Source organism: Vanellus vanellus, assembly GCF_965231255.1.
Source record: "Vanellus vanellus genome assembly, chromosome: 1".
Taxonomy (NCBI): Eukaryota; Metazoa; Chordata; class Aves; order Charadriiformes; family Charadriidae; genus Vanellus; species Vanellus vanellus.
This window is the reverse complement of record NC_138905.1, coordinates 189895138-189918227: the sequence shown is the minus strand read 5'-3', so window position 1 is coordinate 189918227 and position 23090 is coordinate 189895138. Positions and strand designations below refer to the sequence as shown.

Here is a 23090-nt window from a genome sequence, read left to right as displayed (position 1 = left end):
TTATTGAGGAAAGAGTATGGTTTTAAAAAAAAAAAAAATCTATTCTTTTTAATCAGTGTGTACATATGTGTCAAACAGCAGTGTAAAAAGACGTATCTTAGCATACTGGTTCTGGATGGGACGGGGTTCACTTTCCCCATAGCAGCCCGTATGGTGGCTAGGAGGACGTTGGTACAGCACCCATGTGTTGGCTGCTGCTGAGCAGCACCCGCTCAGCACCAAGGCTGCCTGTCCCCCCGGCACCCCACAAAGGGCGGTAGGCTGGGGGTGGGCGAGAGGCTGAGGGGGACACAGCCAGGGCAGCTGACCCCAGCCGATCGAGGGGATATCCTGTGCCATACGATGTCGTGCTCAGCAATAAAAGCTAACAGAAAGGAGGAGGAGGAGGAGGGAGGCATTCGTTATTAAGGCGTTTGTCTTCCAAAGCAGCTCCTGCACGTACTGGGGCACTGCTTCCCACAAAGCGGCCGGACATCGCCTGTTGATGGGAAGTAGAGAATAAATCTCCTCCATTTTTGCTTTGATTCCGCACACAGCCTTTGTTTTCTTTCATTAAACTGCCTTTATCTCGAACCATGAGTTTTTCCATCTTATTTTCTCCCCCTTGTCCTGTGGAGGAGAGGGAGTGGGAGAGCGGCTGGGTGGGCGTCTGGCGGCCAGCCAAGGTCAACCCACGACACTTAGAAACGGTAAAAAATTTGTAACTTTATTAAAAGTTACCTTGGGATTTTGAGAGCTGTAAATTTTTTAAAAACATTTAACACCGATGTAAGAAGTACTCTGCACTAAACAATACGCTCACTGCAGAGGATACGCAGCAGTAAATATAGATCAGCTCAGAATGATGTGAACTGCTGGGTATCTGTCCTCCCTTCAGTGGCATACATGGTGTATTTTTAGGAACTATCACAGTATATCACGTATGCTTACTACTTTACAAAACGGCAGGTTTTATTTTCCCCACTCATACGTCTCCTATTAAGTTCCTTTCTTTTTACAAAATACTGTCACCTTGAAGTACGTATATTAATTTTTCTCATGTATTCATTTCCAGGTTTGTACAAAAATAAAGTTAGAAGCATGTCTAGGGGAACTGGGAAACAAACCATCTTTTGTGAAAATCGTGGCATTTGACAACTTTGGAGCTGGTGGACAGTGTTTAAAATGCGTGGGAGATCGATTTTTAAATTCTTGCCCTAAGTCCAGAGGAGCTGAGGACACTCTAGAGAAAAGAACTGGAAAACAGAATCACTTAAAAGAAAGAAACAGCTGTAGCAAATATTTAATTTTCAGAATGCAGAGAATAGTCAAACAACTACTCAGAACGGTAAGAAGCCTAACAAGTTTCTTCCAAATGGATGTTATTTCTGCATTATTTTTCAGACCACTTGCTCTAGTCTACCACACCCTTTGATTTTAACTCCACAAGATTTTGGAGGATTCCCACATCCTTCAGTGCAGGAGGAAATGGGATATAAATTACCTATTGCTTTCCCATTTTTATTGCTTGCAAAATTTGTATCCAGAGCTGCAAACATTTAGTGTTTGTGGTAAGTGGGGAGAAGAAAGCTGTCTCTGCTAGCATGTTTCTTCACAGCTATACAGAGCCTCAAGACTTCTATGGCAATTCATCATTTCAGCCTAAGTAGTTTCTGCTTTAGAGGTTACAGGATCTGTCTGAGCTGAAGAAGACAGGTACTACACACTGTATTCTTTTCTGCACTTGGCTTAGCAGAAACAGAACACAAACAGCTTTTCTGGACTTGATAATTCTGGAAAAGCCTCCATTCTGAAGAGGAGACTTCTTTTTCACAATGGGAAAAATGCCAACTTATGCAAAACGCTGTTATAATTAATTTGAAATTCCTCTCCACTTCCACAAATTAAAAAAATAATTTGCCATCCTTTCTTCTCGAGTGGAAATTCTATTAATGGCTGCATGAAAACTAGGTTTGCAAAAGGGACCAGCAGTACACAGCTTTAAATAAATGAGTAACGAAAAATAATAATATACAAAAATACCAAACAACAATGAATGTAGTCTTGTGGATTTAAACAAAATGACTTTACAATAGGTGTTCTGGTATGTGTTACCCAGGCTAAACACATGAAATAAACACCTTACTGCAATGAAAATACAAACAACCTGAAATGGGACTTCTCCCTTTGCACATGTTCCATGACAGACGGTACCAGAGTGGTATTTGCTGCAAACCAGATTAAATCAGTTTTAGAAACTGAATTCCATCGATGAACAGATTGCACCATCTGCTTCTACTAATATACATTAGAGAATGTGTATTTTCCATAGCTGCATATTTACTCTGTAATCAGAAGACTACGAGACAAATAGGTATAGCTTAGCTACAGAACGACTGAAAAGCATCATCATTTGTGGATGTCAAGGGTGTAAACAAAAAAGCAGTTAAGTTATTTGAAGGCTGTGCAAGGAAGTAATGAAACGAAATTAGGCAAAAGAAAATTTAAGCAGCACACTGGGACGCTAAGAGTCATTGCAGTGATGAGAAATACAAATGCAAAAAGCATAGACGTAATAAAGTTTCTTACTAATAATATGTAGAAAAAAAAGAGGAATAATCTTCTAACTGAAACGTAAGTAGAGCCGGCTGGAAATCTGAATTTTTATTACATGCTTTTTCTGTTTTCAAGAAAAAAACTCCACCTTGATTCAGGAGGTAAGCCAACATTTAAAGTTTTCATGGAACAGAAATCCTTCAAAATTTTGTTTTGGAAACCCAAACATGATGTTCTCAAAACAAAATATGTTTTCCCAGTATCCTCAGCAGCTGCTGACTGAAATTAATGCAATTGCTGTCATTTCACAACTATAATTTCCATGGCTCGTTGTGGTGACAAAACTGACAAAAACTATCTTAGACTCCAGTCCAGGAGCTGTCAGAGCATCCGCGGTGCCTTGTCTCCCTCCGGTAGTCCAGCCGTGTGAGTTGCCCGGCAATGCCAGAGCCCGGCACTCCCAGGCCAGCCAGCTCCCCACGCCACCCACCCGTGGGGGCAGCCAGCCAGATGACTTCAGAAACGCTGACGTCTCATACACAAGACCCATTCTTAGCAGCAGCTGAAAAGTCAGGATGACACATTGGTTAGATGCTCATCTGATAAACTGGTATCGCAAAAATGAACCTGAGCTAAATGCTTGAGAAGCCAAGGTAAGATTTCAGCACTGGTATTCTACGTATCCTCAGTAGTGAGGATTATTATGTCCAGGCCAGTAAGATATTGCAATTAATGAAACAGTATTTCATTAAAAATGGCAGTCTTCTCTTCTTTGAAAGGACAGTAAATGAAACAAGAAATATTGGGGCACTAGTATGCCCCAGTATAAATTCATAGAGGTATGGAACAAGTTATGTTGTAAGAGAAAACAAAGAGTAGGACTCTTCAGGCCTGGAAAAGAGAAAAACTGGAGATGAAGATGTGACTGTGGTCTACAAAATCATTTGGTCCAAGAAGACAGTAAATAGGGAACAACTGCATGGTTTGAATACCAGAACTAGCAGGCATTGAAACTGTAAAATAGGGAAATTCAAAGTAAACACAGGAAAGCACTTCACACAACTTGCAAATAAATGATGGAACTTCTTGCTGGAGAAGATTACAGATGGTAAAAGTGCACATGGGTTCAAAATGACAAATTCCCAAAAGATAACTCTATTGATGCCTGTTAAACACTGGGACAACCCAACAATCTTCGACGTACAAGCTACTGGAGACTCAAAGATTGTGTTGAGGAAGTATCAGCAGGTGCGTGCCCTGTTCTAATAGTCTTCTCTAAGCCACCCACTACTGGTAACTCTCTGTGACATTTGGTGAGACAGCTTTTGCTCTGACCCAGCAGAGACAGTCTTAAATCCAGGCATAAAACATGTTATAGAATATGTTACGTGTATCACAGGACAAGCATAACGTGCTGGATTTAGCAGGAAAACTGAAGAGACTCTGCACTTTCCCCCTTGCCTTGAGCGCTTCGAGGCACGAGGTATGCCCTCCATGACACGTCAAAAGGGAGCAGGCGCAGAATCTCTCCTTTGTAGCTACAGCACAGCTACATGCAGGTCTATAAGAAATAGATGAAGACTTGAATGCGCTAAGCGTTCGCTCCAGCTCAATAAAATTGACGATCCAGAACGAGAAAACAGACATTGTTGTGATTTCTTCTCACTCACTTGAAATGACAGTCCTGAGAAATGTTAATTACAGGGTCAGTAATCAAATGTCATAAACAGCTACAGTAGATGAGGAAAAAAAAAGAATTTTAATGTCATTCCAAATGTGTGGTAGATTTAATTAGCTTCTGCTCAGAGGTACCTCTTAAGAGAAGGACACAAAGTCATATATTGTTACAATCCTATTGTTGGAAATAAGTCTAAGAGAGAGAAGAAAAAGTGAAAGGAAGACAAAGCTGGGTATTTACACCCAGGATGGAAAAGAACTAAAAGAACCAAATTGAAGTAAATAAATAAAAAAAAAAAAGTCTGAGAGTTACTACAGTTGGGTAGGATAAAGTAACATAGTCATGACCCGATGAAGACAGTCTCAAGCAGGGAACCCTATGCATCTGTACATACATTCAGATAGGCCCATCTCCTAAAGGTAGAGAAAATTTAGAATGAAAAGGCAGACAGAAACATGTTATAGAAAATTGGGAGGCTTTTTGGAAGAGTTTTTTCAATAACCGAGGAGCCACAATTACGTAAATATTAGAGGTTTTCTTCAAAAAGGAGTAAAGGCATAACACGGAGGAAAAAAGATAACTAACAAATAGAAAAGGCCAACAGACCGCCACCATAAGATATCAATTTTCTGTACTTCACATAGGAGATTAGGGACATCAGACAGAATTTTGTTTGTATACTAGGGGTTCTTAGCAGAAACACACCCATTTGCAGGTGGAAATAGTGAAGCTGCTACTGCACTTTAATCTCCATCCAGATGTCAAAATCTGGCATCCTCGAGGCTATTTCAAAGAGGAACAGAAACTGTTGATGGAGTCAAGTATTTCTTTCTTGTAATCTTGTTTCTTTTAAAAAAACGTTTACAGCTTTTTTTTTTTCCTTAGTGATGGGCTACTAGCTACTTGTTTTCTGTCATTTACTTTGACAGAATTGTTTCCAAACGGCTCCTATCTACTGCAGCCAGAAGCTATGTCTAAACAAGATGATTCTTTTGTCAGCCCGCTCTTATATAGCTAAATCCTCCAAACCTGACTTTTCTTTCCCTTCTTTATTAATATTGCAATGAATTGGAAGTACTTCTGCATCTTGTCAAACCTTCAATTTTTTTTCTTTAACTTAAGAAACATTCTGAACAAAACCAAATCAATACATTATTTTCTTGAAGTAAGGAAGATGCCTGTACTTTGAATGAAAACTACTGATGTATCTTAATAGAAGGCAAAAGGAAGCACGGGCTAATTCCCTTGCCCCTGAGAGCTCAGAGAAGATGACCCTTTTTAGCCTGAATTCCTTTCACAGAGGACTTTCAATTCACAGTCAAAACCGAAGACAAAGCCAGGTTCAATTTATTTTATTCAGACAGTACCTGAGTCCAGGGAACTTGTTTGCGTTCATAGTGATTAATGAAGAGAAGAGATGCAACTGTCAAGGCAGTGTAAGAAGCCTGAAGAACACCTTGGTGACAGAGCAAGGTTTAATCATTCTGAAGGCAGTATTACAGAATGGGTGGCCTCCACCTTGCATTTTGTTTCAGGAAAAAAAATCCACCATTATAGCAATATCTTCCTTTGCTTACACAGTAGAGACAGACCAGCAAGAAAAGAAAAAAAAATATTAAAAAAGCAAGTATTATATGACTGCAAAATGTAGCTCAGACAGGATTCTGCGCTACCATTAAAGGGCTGGATTTAATACCTGCTGCACCACATGGAAGTCTTCCTCCTTGATTTGATAGGATTTTGGGATCAGGCCCTAAAAGCTTCTAATAACCACTTGGTTGGTGTAGTGTGTCATGAATTCAAAACATCACTTAATTTTTGCCTTTTAAATTTTGCCAAATAAACATCTTGTACATCAGTCACTTTTTATATCGACACACAAATACATCAATAATAATAAACGTCAAAGCTGACCGTGTAACAAGATGTTTCCCTCGCTTCCAAAAAGAACATGGGTCTTTCTCTTAGTAAGAGATTGTGAGGTTGCTTTCTAGCAAGTTTTGGACATCTCTATCGAGTATTGCTTCTCCTTTGCACTCACCAGGTTTCCAAAACACCAGACTTGAACTCTACGTTTATTCTTTTATTAAAATAATGGCATATGGGACATTTGGGCAAATATGCTTATAAATCCTCTTCATCTTCTCTGGATGATACATAGGACACTTGTGCTTCACTCATTAGTTTCTGAAATTGATCTGCCCATAATCTATGTAACTCCAAATTACTTCATGCATAATTAGGCACTTCCTGATTTTCATTACTCATGTTTATCTCTGTAATATTTACACAGCACCAATCATACAGCTGCCCATATACAGACTGGAATACATCACTAATTACATACGTTTAATTTGGTTGTATTCCTCTACAAGAGAGGATATTGTTTTCAAGGGCCCTGTTCCAGCCTCATCACCCAGATGTTCAGGGACCAAGAAGTCCCTGAGGTGTGTAAACTCCTTTGAATTTATTGACCCTTTCAGAGAAGTAAAACCACAAGTAAAATACATATGCCATTTTATTTCCTGACTTTTGTATCTGTAGCTAAAATATACCGGCTTGGATTCACTAAAGCAGGTAACACTGTACCTGTGATTCCTTACATACTGTTTAACAATATTTTTTTAACTTACATTAAAAGAAATGCATATTTTATCTGTTTGAAGTTTGAAATCTTTGCTGGGAAATAGTATCAATAGATGAGTTAATTACTTATTTACTTTTCTCTCATCAATTTATGTGCCCTGTTTATGCCAAGCAGCTGCTTTCCAGGCAGCTTTCACAAACCTTACTTTCCTTCATACAGCTGAATTCCCACTATATACACAGAAGATAAAAATAAAATCCTAGTTATTCCCCATCCTATCCTCCATTTTGCCAGTTTCTAGACTGCCACAAATGATATGCTTAGGTAATTAAAGCATGTGAAACCTCTCTTTCAGTTGTACTATGCGCATTTATAAATGGAAAGTAGAGTGTAATAGAAAACAACATCTAAGGATATAAGAGCCCATAAAGCAATTAAACCAAATAATTCCCATATTCCAATCTATGTTCTGACAAATTTGATTACATAGGCGCAGGCTATGCAGCAACTAATACACTTAATTGAATATACAAAACCACAGCTCCTTTTCCACAAGCATTGGTTCTTAGGCATGCGTGGGAACAAGAATCAGCATATACACGCTACAGCTAACATAAAATTTACTAGCCTAGCATGTCACTTACATACAGCTTAATGAAATAAAATAAAAAAAAAAATCTAAATGCTATATAATAAACATCCTCCGCAGAGTACAAACTAATATCCAAGTGACATTCAAAGTTACCTTTTTTTAAAAACAGCAATAAATGGATAATTCTTTATGTGCCATACCAAGCAACACTAAGAGTTCAGGATAAACAAGGGGGAAAAATATCTGTGTACGATTCTAATAAAATGGATCAAATCTGGAAGAGCTATTTCCTAGCTTTGCCCTTGCTACAGTACCACAAACTGGTACAGTTTGTGGGAAGCATTTCCCCCCCCCGAGTGGATACTACATTGGATATTTGTCTATTAACATAAAAAAGAGCTAAAAAGAGTTAAAAAAAGAAATAGCAATAAAACCAGTTTAATAATCTACTCAGATCAGGTGATTTAGGTGTCAATTTATAAAACCTACACCATTACTCCTACTCCATTACACGGCTGCATAACTGCTGTAGGTGTCTCTCCAAGTTACCCTGAGTATCTCTCCTGGTCGATATTGCAGTAATAAAGTGTATTTCATATTACTTTACATTTGTCGTAGAAAGACAGGGAAAAAAGAATTTAGGTGCACACAGTTAGAAATTAAAACAGACACTTTAACTCTGCTACAATTTAATAGGAAATATTTGTATAATTCAGTTTCACAGCATGCGTGCATAGAAATCCTCCAGGGATTTAATTAGCTGTATTTTGTCATAAATTGCATTCCCATAGACAGATGCTGCTCCTGCATCATGCTGATAATAACAAAGACCATATGACACTTAAGAGCACATCTGAAATGTGCTTTTCTGAAGACATTAGGTACAGTAAGAGAATCACTAAATAGTGCTGATTAAAAGTACCAATGGTTTTCTAAGTTGGTTTACCAATACCCACTTGAAGGGCAGTTTATTTTATACAGTATAAACAAATTAACGTCATGAAATTATACATTTTGCCAATCTACAAAATGTATCTTTTGCTTCTGATACACAAAAGACTGTGTATGAAAAGTCTCAGTTTGTTGTGCTCATAGCTGTGTTTTATGAGACCCTACAAAGAACACCCACTTGTTGTGAAAAATCATGATTTTGATCAATTAAGCTCTTATCAACTAAAAGGTCATTTCTGCAATACAGCTGTGCTCTCGGCATTTTGATCACAGTTTCAGACTTTTAGGATGCAGTACGTATTCCCTGCATTTTGTTTCTGATAAAGTCCTTGAAAAGTAGGTACTCTTTGTGGAAAAGTCCCCTTTCCACATGTCCCACTGACTGCAAAGTAGTGAAATGATCTTGAATTTTTCTAAGTAGTTCCCAAAGGTGAGAACGGGAGCCAATATTTGAGTTGAAATTAGAATTAAAAATAAAGCAATTATTTGAAATATAATTTGAAAATTCTTTAAGTGGGGTGGTTGTTTTTTTTTTTCATTTTGAAAAGTATTATATAAATGCAGACCTAACACAAATTTCTCTCAGATATTATCACGTAAGATCTCCAGGTATGCATCCACATATCAGTGTTGATTTCCACGTAGTCTGCTATTTTTATCACACATTTTTATACTCCCGCCTACACTCACATACACTGAAATTTCTCTTTCAAGATGACTTCTTAATTCAAAATATATTCCAGAAAGCTGGGTTTTTCTTCCCCTTTTTTTTTTTTTACATAAAGAAATCTGGCCAAGGATATTTTTGTGCTCCCACTTCTCCTGTCTGTTTTCCAGTTAGAAAAAAAATGGAGTGAACAACAATACAGATAACGTTCACCCTTGTACCACGTTTTGAACATAGGGCTTTCTTTAACCTCAGAAGCAGCTATAGTTAACGCTGTTGGAGAGCTAGGATCCTTTCTTTTCCTTCTTTCAGATATGACACAGGAACTTTTAAAAATAAGCTTAGCAGCCAGAATATATGTCTCATTGCTTCTAGCCCCAACTAAATATGTTTTTTTGGTGTTTTTTTTTTTAATCAAAACCATTTCGCAAGTGATTTTTTTTCACCTCCCTCCGCTTTTAAATCTGAAGCTGTTGCATTGTTGTGGTTGTGATGGTCTAAGGCATAACAAGAGCCTGGGTTCATGAGAAGTTAAGCACTCCTGTTAGCCTGTTTTTTTCTTCATCTTAAAGCTGTTGTCACATTCCTAACTTATTCTAACCTGACTTAGCATGGTTCAACCAATTCTGCAGAAGGACAGAAGCCCATGTGTCTCCACCGTCTGCAGACTGGAATCACGAAGCCGGAGCCTTATGTTATTCACAGAAACGAACCCTGTAAAATCCCAAACTTCCCTATGCCTGTTAATGGGAGTGCTGCGCAAACCCTCGGAATTGAATACAGTCCAAGAGCAGAAGGAGCAGAAGAAAGCTCTTTGGTGAGCTGTTTCTTTTCCTAATTCATTACTATTTCTTCTTTATCTTCCTCCTTGGCAAGGTCTCAGTCAGCACTCAAGCGCATACACACAATCTGAGGGAACAGCAGGACAGTAATTCGAATTTGTATTTCAAGTCACAGGGTACAGCTCCTCCTGATTCTGCCACTTGCATTAAAAAAGAGGTTAGCCAGATATTCCTGCAAAAATACTGAACTATTCAAAGACCGAATGTAGATAATTCATTGGCATTAACTTCGGTTAGGGCCCAGTCTGTTCACACTCCTCTCAGTTACCCTTTTCAGTGCATCCAGGACCTGCGAGATAGTGCTGTACCTGTTAATTTCTGGCAGGTCTTTTTGGACTTGCAGCACAATAAATTCTGTGAAACTTCTGCCAGGATAGCTGGACAAATACATTAATAAAGTTGGAAGCTTGCTATCTCTGGCATTAGTTACTTGTAAAAATCAAATGTATTTTTTCAATAGAATACATTGTACAAGTTGAGCACAGATTTAAATTGCTTTATATTTTAAAACTGCTCATGAAGATGACCCCTGGATAAACTCACTTGCAATTTCATCCGAGCCAGAACGGGCCACCCTAAACTCTTATCAGCAAATCTTTGACCGTGCTTGACAACACTAGGAGCATCCAGCACACTGAAAGTCCGAGTGAGGTAATTGTGCTGGATGAGAGCGGGGAAGGAAAAGGGGGAGATGAAAAAAGAGACATACAGAGAGTGAGCAACTGAAAAAAAAAAACCAGTCTGTCCTCCAAAACACCACAACTTCAGTAAGTCTCCCACCGCAGGCTTCACTACTGGCTTCCTCCACATTGTAAATTCTGGTCTGCGCACACAGTGGTTTCTAAATTGTTCGGAGATGGCCCAACTAGAAATGGCTTTAGATAACTACATTACAACACCTTGGTAAAGACAGTGGATACCAAAGCTAAAAAAAGAGAAAGAATTTTGATAGGGCAGGTGACATATATCAATATATACTAATAGGATATACATGGATATCAATAGGATATGAATTCAGTTGTGCAGAGTCACTTTTAGTGCAGAACATTATCAGCATTTAGGTGTGTCACAAACTTGGGTGGAGATGAGCACACTTCTCTTTTTTTAATTTAATTAATATTTCTATTTAATGGCTTTGCTATATTAATTATGTTTTATTGGAAATTTTAATTTCAAATACCAGCACACAATCTCTCTCAGTTTCACTTTATGCTACACCTTGCTTCCAAACTCATGGCTTATAAGCACCTGAAACATGAGAAGCTGACAAGTCTCGGGTGCCACACTGCACATTTTAACTGTATATTTGGACATTTCAGGCTTTTTGTAAAGTGTTGGGGAAGCATGGAGCAGTCATCTGGAACAGTTGCCTCCATGGCAAAACAGGTCTTCACAACTCCTGTGTAACATGGCATTTCTGCCTTCGCTGCATGGGCAGGAGTCAGTTCCTTGCCTTAGACATGAAACTGATTGTCCAGCCTTATATCCATGTACCACTTTCATAGAATCATAGAATGGTTTGGATTGGAACGGACCTTTAAAGATCGCCTAGTTCCAACCCCCCTGCCATGGGCAAGGACACCTTCCACTAGACCAGGTTACTCAAAGCCCCATCCAACCTGGCCTTGAATACCTCCAGGGATGGAGCTTCCACAGCTTCCCTGGGCAACCTGTTCCACCCTCAGAGTGAAAAATTTCTTCTTTGCGTCCAATCTAAACCTACCCTCTTTTGATTTAAAACTGTTGCCCCTCGTCCTGTCCACTACAGGCCTTGGTATAAAGTCTCTCTCTGTCCTTCTCATAAGCCCTCTTTAAGTACTGGGAGGCTGCAACAGATAAGGTCTTCCAGGAGCCTTCTCTTCTCCACACTGAACAACCCCAACTCTCTCAGCCTGTCCTCACAGGAGAGGTGCTCCAGCCCTCGGATCATTTTCGTGTCCGTCCCTCCTCTGCACCTGCTCCAACAGGTCCATGTCTTTCTTGTACTGGGGACCCCAAAACTGGATGCAGTACTCTTAAGTGGGGTCTCACCAGAGCAGAGTAGAGGGGCAGAATCACGCCGCTTGACCTGCTGGCCACACTTGTTTTGCTGCAGCCCAGGATACAGCTGGCTTTTCATCTACCAATATCCCCAAGTCCTTCTTGGTAGGGCTGCTCTCAATCCCTTCACCCCCCAGCCTGTATTGATACTGGAGATCACCCTGACCCAGGTGCAGGACCTTGCATATTATTTTTTATATGTATATATATGCATGCTACAAAAGACAAACATATGATACAAGAACAAACTCCAAATTACAAACACTGATCCTAAACCTTAACTATTATAGTTAGCTGTCAGAAAACTGCTCAGTTCCAGCTTTCTACCATGGGCAGCAGGAAGGAGAGGAACTATGCAGCAGCGAGTCCGCAACACTCTCATGCTTTCCTGTCGGGATATATCACAGCATTCAAGGTACGAGGTTAGCTCAGAAAAAACTCATTCCAACCTCAGGTATGGATAAAGCACATCAGCCCTACAACGGTTTCACCTCGACACTGTACTATACAACGAACACACTTAAGGCCAGATTTGCAACACCCTCTCTACCAGTGCAAACGCATTTGTGTTAGGTCCTGCTGATGCTACTGGCAGTGTATAGTGCAAAATTTTTAGTGAAGCATTGCAGATACCGAATGATTAAAATCCCAGCCAAGACCACTAACTGCAAACAAAGGAGGCAACAGCTTAGCAGAAACATCATAATAGATCATAAACAGAAACCCCAGGAATTGTATGATTATTTTCTACAAAGTTCACCTAAGAAATGTATTTCACTGGAAAGCACAAAGCAACTTCCACATTTAAAACTGAATGCAGACTCAAAAGGAAGGAATACTTTCATGATTTGCACATCACTAGCATTGACATTTAAGTCACATTCTGTTGATAAAATACCATTGCAAAGAGAAACCATCTTGTTCTCTCACCGTTGTGTTGGTCATGCAATGGTAACAGAATTAAAATAGCAGCATGTATTTCTCTTAAGGCCATAAGCAGATGTGTCTGTATTTAAACGCAGGCATGAAAAATACAAAGAATTTGTAAACCACAGTTTCTAGAGTATTGTTAAATTTGTGCATGCACTTGAATGTACATAAGAAATGTTTTAGGCAGTGTCCTTTGTATTCATTTCTGCTTCTTTCAAGCTGTGGAAAGTAACATTTTATAGAAGGGCTTCTGTGAAAAATATTGCTGAAAATGATTTGCACTTGATTTGAAATCTAAATAAACCCCCTAGGATTTTAAAGTTCCTTCATTGTATTTGCAACGTAAGTATATTTTTTGGTCTCTGACACTGGCAGTCTCATTTTCTCTATCCAGATAATTCAAGACGGAGAAAAAGTGAGTTAAAGTATTCTAGATGACTGGAATTCAAAGGATTTTACATTATATTTCTCTCTTAAAAAAAAAAAAAAAGGCAACTTACTATTCTTTTTCGTTTTATGGTGTTCATTTGAATTCAACTCCCAAACCATTTAAAAAATGTCCCAGTCTTGGGCATCGGCAGGTGGCTGCACAATATCCTCTCCTTTGGAAAATGTTTCAGGATTGCCTCTGAGTACTGATGGCTGCAATGCTTCAGTGTCTTTTATGAATATCTGAGGTATTTAGAGAATGAAAGATTCTCCCATAAAATGTAATGCTGTGATTAATTTCTAAAACTGGGATCTTTTCCACTGACAAAGCCTTTGAGGAGCACTGGGGATACGTCTGTTTGCTGGGGCATTCTAGGAGTTAAGCTCCTGCTGGAATTTTGCTGTGTCTTGCGGAATTAAATCACCCCCTGACCACAGAGAACCCCAGTTTGAGAAGCACTGGAGCCCTACAGACAGACACTCCCACAAAAAAGAACCAGAGATAGAGGATGGATGGTTTGTCGACTAAGAACTTGTTTCAACTTGGTGACACTCCAAGTAACAAGTGCTATTTGGATGGACGCGTATGTATCCTGTCACCCTTCAGGCCGTTGTTTTAGTGTCTTCTTGCAGTGTCAAGTATTTCAGAAATATTTTAATAAACCAGGAAATCAATACGTCACCAACAAAGCTTGCCACCTGGTGATTCTAAAGTTTGATTTTGCAGAAGGATAACTTCTAGTAGTCAGTGATATCATACAATTTTTGGAGCTCCTTGGCAGCAGAGTAACTGTTGGACGATACTAGTCTACTGATCTCTCACAAACTGCAAATATCATCAGTAGTATGTGAACAAAGTTGCTTAAAAATAGAAGATGTGCTGTGGTGCTGACATTCTACATATTGTGTAAATTTGAGCTCGTCAGCCTGGTAGTTGCCAAAGCAGTTTTTACAGAACCCAGAACACCGGCAGTACTCAGCATGACTATAGCATCTGGCATGGTGGCTAGGAAGAGACTCATGAGCTCCAATGAGCTCTGCTCTGCAACAGAGAAAACGAAGATTTACATCCAAACTCTGACACCAATGTAGAAATGGCCTTTTTTGCACCAGCTACCTATCCCACCCTCCCTGACAGGCTCAAGTATGATGATAAACAAAAAGAACAGAAGGTTAGTATGGCTAGTAACACAGGATAAATCATGATAGTTAAAACTGCACTCTCTTTCAGAGATTTTAACCCATTATAGTGTGACTTTCATGCTACAAATGGAAAAGAAAATGAAGAGAAGGAATTGGCGCTGCCCTGGGAAAGGATGTCCCTAAGTACTAAACAAGTCCCTCATTGAAATCTGGAGAGCACCTTAGCAGAAGAGACATCTCTGTAATTACTGTAGCCCTGGTAGCAGCAAGGCAAAAAGACCTCCAGCATTGTACGACGCTGAAGACTTCGGTTTCAAGAGAAGGAATCTGTGCCACCGACATTTAGGTTTACTGGAAATAAAAGTACCCAGAACTTCTGGTGCTGAGCACTGGTACTGAATAAGGCTTTTTTCAGCCTGAAGAAGCTGGCTACGACTGGAGCCTGAACATATTCCAGGGTGACTATTTTTAGCCTCGCCCCTTTCAGCAGATAAAAAGGAAATGGATGCTTTTTGGCTAATTACCACAAAGGCAAACTAGATATGTTCTTAAACGCAACGCCTCTGATAGCAGGGGAAAAGGAGCAGTATAACCAGCAGAAGAGGAATACTGTTTCATGAACTCCATGTTAAAGAAACAGGACAATGAGAACTCTTCAATTACAACTACTGATTTACTTCCCCAGGGTGTAAGGAAAAAAACCAATCCACGCGATATTTGCCATAAATCTTTCTTAAATACACATCCCTAAGCATCTCTTTTCTTTCTGAAAATGACCTTCATGCCAGGCTCCTCTCAACAATGCACCTTTCCAAATGGCACAGAACACATTCTGTAGGACCACTATTAAGAGCACAAGAACATCCCAGCTGCACCTTATCACACGATTTTAATTCCAGAGAAATGCATGAGTGTCTGGACATGGTCCTGGGCAACTGGCTCTAGGGGGCCCTGCTGGAGCACGGGGGTTGGACCAGATGACCTCCAGAGGTCCCTTCCCACCTCAATCATTCTGTGATTCTGTGCCTGTCATCTGGAAATTATGATATTTAAAAGACAGAAAGAAGGCAAATTTCATGCCACACTGTAGGAAAGCCATTTTAAGGTAAACCAAAAGGAGAGAGGTAAGTCAGCCAACAAGGAAACCTACTTTTTTCGTCTTCTATCTGCAGACATTTGCAAAAGAAAGGAAACTGATGTTCAATGCTCAGACCAACGGTCTCTTCTAAAATTTAAGAAAGTATTAGCTTTCCATAACTAATATGATTCATACACTAGAAAGTATATTTCAAAAAAATAAGATTGTTTCATGGCTTTTTTTTTTCTTCTTTTTTTTTCTTACTCCCTGCAAATTAGCCCAATACACTTGGCTACCAGAAGCTGAAGACAGCAATGGGGCAAAAAGGATATGGTAAACCTGCAGCTGGATGCAGAAGGTTAAGAGAAACATGATAAAATATCTGCTGCATTACGAACAGTAGGTTATTCCTTATTTATTAGCATTATTATAATGGCTGGAAGCAGTGACCGAAATTAGGTCCTTTTCATATCACTGAACAAAAAAGCATGGCGATATAAAAGACCTATTAAAATCCAGTCTCAGAACAGCACTTGTAAGTACAGTAAAAGACAACAGACAAAATGGAAAGGATGAGAGACAGAGAAAAGAGCCCAAGATCATAAGGAAATACACAGCAAACCAACAAAAGCAACTCTCCTGACCTCTGAAATGGGGAACAACCACTCCTCTGTGCTGCCGAACTCATCTCACTTTAACCTTATTTTTCTTACTTGCTCCTCCCCATTACTCTATTTAAAAATGTGAAAAATAGACTAAAAATGGACAAAGAAACTTATGTAGTAGTCTGCTTGCTCCTTTGCAGTCCAATTGTTCACAAGTAGAATGGAATTTGCTTGATTTGTAAAAACTGGTGGGTGTCCGGGAACATAAGGGAAATATAAAATATGTCTCTCAACAGTACAGCTTAACCCTTATGAACATGATTATTAGATAATTTTCTACAAATTGCACATTATTCTCCAGGAAAAAAATGGGACCGGAAATATTTTAGCACTTGGAAACAAAGGATATATTTTTTGTACTTAATGATGTATTGCTCAAAACATCCTAGGGAACATCTTTTTGTATTATGCTGAATTTTATTTCAAGACAAAGAAATTGATCTTCAGTACCTGAAAAATCAAGGTTGCATTGACAGACAGGTAGATGCAATCTCAGCTTTTTGTAAAAATGGCCTCCCACTTCAAACAAACTCAACAGCATTTGTGCAGCGTGTCAGGGCTTGTGAAAAATACACAAATGTATTCATATGTATTGAATTTGAAAGGGAATTCATAGCCAACTAAGCATATCTACAAGAATATATATGAAGTGGCATGCTGGTCAAATTATTCATTTTCTTTCGCTATTAGGGGGTATTTGGGGAAAAAAAAAATGGTATAATGCTCATTTTCAGCAATATACTGAACTGTCAGTCAGTCGATACTCTCACAGTATTTTAGAGAAGATGAACAACTTGTCTGCACTAATTAAATTTCACTTGCTTGGTCTAGACCACCAAGTGTCAGGACTTCTAGTGGCTTCTGTAATATGGTTGTAAAGAAATGTGACTTTTCAAACATGGAAGTTCACTAATTACTCTAGAATGTTTTGCGACCCATTTCTCCTAAAAGCCTATCATGCATGTTTCTTTCAGTAACTTTTTCTAAGGACTTTCATCACGCTCTCTGTAGAAAACTCTTAAAAGAAGAAGCAAGAAGATATACAAAATTCTCACAGCCTTGTTACAAGCTGCCATGTTGGCAACTACGATTTTCACTAATGATACTTCAAGATCTATTTTTATGTTACTGAAGAGAATTATAGGGATTACCAGCCTCACTGCAGTGTTAAATGTCAGCTCTTCGAGGCTTTCTGTAATCCTAGGACTCCTATTATTTTTATTTTTTTTTGGTGTACAGTTTGGGAGAGTTCAGTAATTCCGATTATGTATAGTTGAATCAGAGTCTCTCAAAATCCATTTCGAAAAGGCGAGCAGCATTTCACGGGCACATTTGAGAATGAAACAAAGGCTCTGATTTTATCCCAGTTTTTGCCTGCCATCCACTACTGTTGGGGAAGCGCTATCAAACTCTGCATTCACCAACTGCCTGAGAAGCACTTTGCATGTGCCTCCAAAAACTCCTCTGAGAATGGCGAGCCTGGTGCCCAGCCACCCTGTCGCAACGGACCTGCGCAGTCCTGGAGACTTTGTTGTAGCTACTCAGTTTGACAATGTCAGTTTGAATCAGAGCTTTGCAGAAGAGATTGATCTCCCAGAGATGGTGGGGTTTTTTTTTTCTTCTCAACTTTTCCTCTAAAAGAAATGTAGTTTGAGATGTGTTAAAATTATTTTTGAAAAACTAAATAATAATAAAAAGATGTTTTCTGTGAGGAAGTGGAGAAAGAGAAGCAAAAAGAAATGGGAAAGAGGGACTGAGAAAAAATTGGGGGAAAAGAGCTGTGGTCAGAGGGAAGAACAGAACAGACGTGAAGACCAGTACAAGGATGGAAACAGGTAATTTGGCAGAGAGAATATGAGATGGGTGCATGTCAGTCCCCCATTCTCTCTCTTTTGTGCATAGCAAAAGCCCTTCAGAGTATCAAAATCCTATTCTCATCTCCTTTCAAGTTATTTGGAGCTGGAGGGGATCCTGAATGCTTGGGGGCCTCCTCTCTCTGTGTCCTGTCCTTCCCAGTGCAGACTAGCCTCTTGGAGGACCTCTCTCTTTGGGGACTCATTAACCCCAAGATGATTAAGCACTGAAACCATGGAACGAAGGCAATGGAAGTAAAAATCTCTTTAGCTTCCCAAAGACAAAATTAAGGGACAGATAATGCCTCCTTATGCTGGAAAGCTGACTACAGTGAGGTGAAGACAATCATCTAGTTTGAGTGGGAGTAGCTGGGGTGGATGTGGAGCCTGCCTAGGGCAGCCTGGAAGAAGGAAAAGGCTTCCTACCTAAGGTGACATGCATGGTGGGGGCACAAGACCAGTACAAACATTGTGTGCATCCTACAATGCACCTTGTGTGTTACCCCATCTGCGATAGACACCCTCTGCTACTATAATTCACATGCCACCATCTTCCTATGTCCTACAGGCTTGATGGGGCAGGAAGGGAGGTGTCAACCAGAAAGAGTAGTGTAGGGACAGAATCTTCTACGACTACCACAGAGTAAAACTGTCCACAGTTGGGAACAGAGTCTGCTTGCCTTTTTTTTTTTTTTTTTTTTTTTTTTTAACCACATCGTCCAAATATTTTTAAGTGAGACCATGAGATCCACTCCCACAAGACAGAAATCAGGACAGATGCTTGGAAACCACATATTATTTTCCAGCTAGCCGCAATAGCATCACCACCAGCAACTGCAAATGTATAACTAATCATTAAGGCATTACAAAGAACAAATACATTGTTAATAAAAAAATTCTAGGAAATTCAACAGCATGAAGCTTTACTAGTGCAGAATAACAGGTGTTTCATGGTATTTGTTCCCCTTCTAGAACTTGAATTTCAGGAAAATGAAAAAAACCAACATCTACCAACAACAAAACTTCCAAAACGGAAAATACCAAGTGAAGGTCACACAACCTTTGCTCTCCCTTTCTGACTAGCTATCCCTAGAGGCACATTTGTACCTTGTATTCAAAGTGTTCTGAACAACAGCCATCTACACCCTTCCTGTAATCAAATCAAAAGGTTACTCCTTGGGGAAAATACCCTCCTTCCATCTGCTGCGTTTGACAATGCTTTCACCCATACGTATCACCTAATTCTATGCTTTCATTACCTGTCCTTAAACCCACGTCACACACATCTCCCACCTAACTGCTGTCAGCCCCATCACAAGACCACCACTTTGTCCTCTCACTGAAACTCTACACAGCAGCATGGAAACCAAACGCCACGCCACGTGTCCGTCAGCCCATTTCCTTGTCCCAGACATAGAGGGTAAAATAGAGGGGATCCGTATCTGCATTTAATACCAGGGAAGTATATAATCCCTTTTGGTCACCAAAACAAATTGGTGACCAACCAACAAAACAAATGATTACAGTTATTGGAGTGTGCAGCTTAACTTCATTTTCTAGATCTTCAAAGTTTGAAGCAACTACATTTATCTTTTAATTTTATTTCCTTCCTGACTCAATTTACTATTGTAGCACTTAAAGCCTACACAACAGACTTGCTGTTTTATCAATATTATCAATTCCACCTTTGGAGAGTCTCTCTCATGTAAAGCACAATAGTAAATAGAAAAGTGAATAAAAATGGTTTAATATAACACAGTTCTATAACTTATGTGGTTTATCTTCAATGCTGTCACTTTTTTTAAGCACAAATGTAGACTGCAGCATGTTGAGGGTGGGAGAGACTAAAGGGAGCGGAAAGTTAGATCCTACTACTCAAATACCAGAGATGGTATTTGGACATAAACCAATTTCTTCAGAGGCTGTGACTGCTAGATCTGCTAAATCTCATGCTGATTCCCACCAGATAAGTTTGGGTTGGTTTTTTTGGTTTTTTTTTGTTTGTTTGTTTGGTTGTTTGGTTGGTTTTTTTTTTTACTTTTTGGTAAAAGGCAAAAAATCTTTAACAACATGTAAAGTTAGCAACTAGGCATACACAGCCTGACAATTTTTCTACAGGAAAGAAAAAACAACAGTGCCATCAGTTTTTAGCTGCCAGTGCTTCCAAACACAAAACCTGCCTTCAAGTTTGTATCTTTGTTGCTCCCGTAGGAGTTGAACACTACAAAAATCAAAGACCAGGAGGGGCTGCGTGCATGCGTGCGTGACAGAAAGCAGAATGCTGAAAAATTCAAAGTTTGGGTAGTACGTCATTAAAGCTATCAGTTTTGTTTTGGTCTTCTGCTGTGGCCTTACAAGAAGCAGCTTATCTGATCAACTAATAGAAGACTGTGTAGAAAATTCAAAAAAGCACTTGGATTGGGCAACCTGTGATTAAAACAATTATGAAGCAAATACATCCCACAGACTATATTCGGATATACCTAAAATTGCCAGATTGAAATGAGTCCTTTTCTAGTAACATTACATTTGCTTGATACTCACTGATTTCACACTGATGACAAAAATCATGACAGCAATCACAGAACACAGTCTGAAATGAAGTAGCTCACTGTACATGAGCAAACTTATGGTACTGATTTGCCAACAGCTAGAACATAAAGTCTCAGAACTAAATGAACAGAACAGGGAAATACTGGAGCAGTTTAGATGTCAGAGGAGGTTAATAAAACATAAGATACTGTAAATGTAGTATATGATACTGAGAAAACAGATCAGGAATTGGGGAAAAACCTCACTTTGCCTTTTCTGCAATTCTTTCTGATGATTCTAAAACGAGTCATGGATGAGTCTCTCCCTGAAATTTCTTGCTTTGCATTTCTCTATTTACAACAAATTCACAATATAAAGCATTATTTAATTAAAACCCACATGCTTAAAATATATAAGTATGTATTTAATATAACACAAAATTCAATTCAAAATCTGATTTATTACTAGAGAATATCAAGTTAATTATCCATATGATATATGAATCACATGGTAAATTCTAGATGTACTGGATTAAATTTTCAAAAGTCACTAAATGATTTAGCTAAATGTATGTTTTGTGGTTTCCATGCTGCTTCTGACGTTTTCAGCCATTACCTTTTCTGGCAAGCATGCCAGTTTAGGTCTAGCACTTCTTCCTAAACTCTTTTTAAATATCTTTTCAGAGGTGCTCTTCGTCTAGCATGGCACAGTATTAAGTGGAATCATATTTGGACAATCCACGCAGAAACCCATACTCAAGAAGCGTGTCCTGACCAGATGAATGTAAACCTTTAAGTCCTCAGGAAATTCAGCTTTAATCACATCTGAATATAGCCATACATTCATACAGTCAGGTATGAAGAAGCACAATGTGTGCTCTAGTAAGAGCTTTGCACATGATGGAACACAGAATTCTACATCATCCTACCAGACAATACCAGGGGGAGGTACAAGCCCCACACCAGCCTTCATTCCTACAGTAAATCCACCCAAAAAGCAAGAACAGTTTCGATCCTGTATAAATCTTACATAAGACCATGATAATACTGAAGTCATCCATCCCTAGTAAGGCAATAATAAAGGCATCAAAGTCAGACATCACATATCCAGATAGATAGAGCACTCCTACCTTTTCAGTTTCATATAATTTTCACTAGCTGCAGGTCTGCATTCAGCACGTTGCACCACTATTCCTTCCAGGGAAAGTTTATCTAGAATGCAAAAAAAACCAAAACAAAACTGAACATTAAAATAAGATTTACCAACATGGTCAACATTTGAATTATTTTTCACTAATTCAGCATTTAGTAAATATGTAATTCTAAGTTCTAAAATCTCTGCTATTTAGAAACTGAAGAAAAAAGCAGGAACAACATGCTTGCATACCTGATATTCCCTAGACTTCCTCAGTTTGCCATCAGATGGTTTACATATTAAGATTTTAATATTTTAATAAATTTTAAATAAGAGATGGTAACTGTGTGGTCCTCCTTTCTCTAGATTGTTGCATTCAGCATACCTAGGTACAGTTTTCTAGAAACGTGCATTGAATACCACCAATGAAAAAAATAATCTGCGAAGAGAACCTGATCAAAGTATCCAAAATTAGTGGAAGATAAAATGAGAGCTAACTTTATTCCTATCCTGAGGAAAAGAGTAACCGATTTTCATCTTATTGCAATAAAAATAATAATTGTTCACTAAAGGAACATAATGGAAAAAAGTAATAATATTACATATGCTAACAGTCGGTGAAAAGATATAAAAACTTGCAGTTAGCAATCTAGGAGATCACACACTAAGTTCTAGTTAATACTACTCTCTGTACGTTCACCTCTATACACAGTCACTTTGTAATCCAACGTGAACACCTTCTTGCCTAAAGTAACGACGACTAACAGAGCGGTGCAATAGTACCAGCCTACTCTGTAACACTGGAAAAGCCTAAAAATTGAAAACAACTTGACAGAGAAAGGAAGAGAGAAGTGATGGTGGGCAAACACCTGCTTCTCTACTACAATGTTCTAGTGCATAGTGTGTGTGGGGGGCAACAACCGTCTCCTTTGGGCATCACCGGTGCAATATATATAAAACGTACACCTCTGGGAACAGCTTTGCGTACCAAGAAAGGATGAGTTACTTAGCTTTAACAGCTTGATTAGCTCTTGCTATTTAAAATGTCCTTCAAACAGAGCGCCTTGTCTTGTTATTGGTGTAGGGTACTATGCTGTCACCGTCACCTTCAACTGGCAATGTCACAGAAGATAACATAAATGCTTAGAAGTATTGATGCCAAGTAACACAAGTTACTCTGAGACGCCTCTAATTTTTCCATTGCCTTATAGACTGAAATATTATTACATCTGGAAATCTAAGTCTGCTCTCCCTGAATAACGCAGAGAGCGATTACTTTGACACCATGTATTTTAAAATTATTTTATCTAACATTTCTTGGTTTGATTTAAACTAAATCCTTGAAAGGAGTAAGAATGCCATACTGTTCCAGGTAGTTTTGAATGAAATAAAGAAAACGGGTATTAAACCACTTCTGGTTTTACAGATTCCTAA

At 38.9% G+C, this 23090-nt stretch overlaps 1 protein-coding gene across 2 annotated transcripts in view; it reads right to left on the bottom strand.

The window, feature by feature from the left end:
- GTF2F2 (general transcription factor IIF subunit 2) overlaps positions 1–23090 on the bottom strand; it is a 95960-nt gene that overhangs the window by 30823 nt on the left and 42047 nt on the right. For both annotated transcript variants that reach the window (XR_014269356.1, XM_082485922.1), the window contains exon 6: positions 21652–21733. Coding sequence is in view for 1 of the 2 variants with exons in the window: in XM_082485922.1 (XP_082342048.1) it covers positions 21652–21733 (82 nt within the window). In the remaining variant the exon portion in view is untranslated. The remainder of the gene's footprint in view (positions 1–21651; positions 21734–23090) is intronic.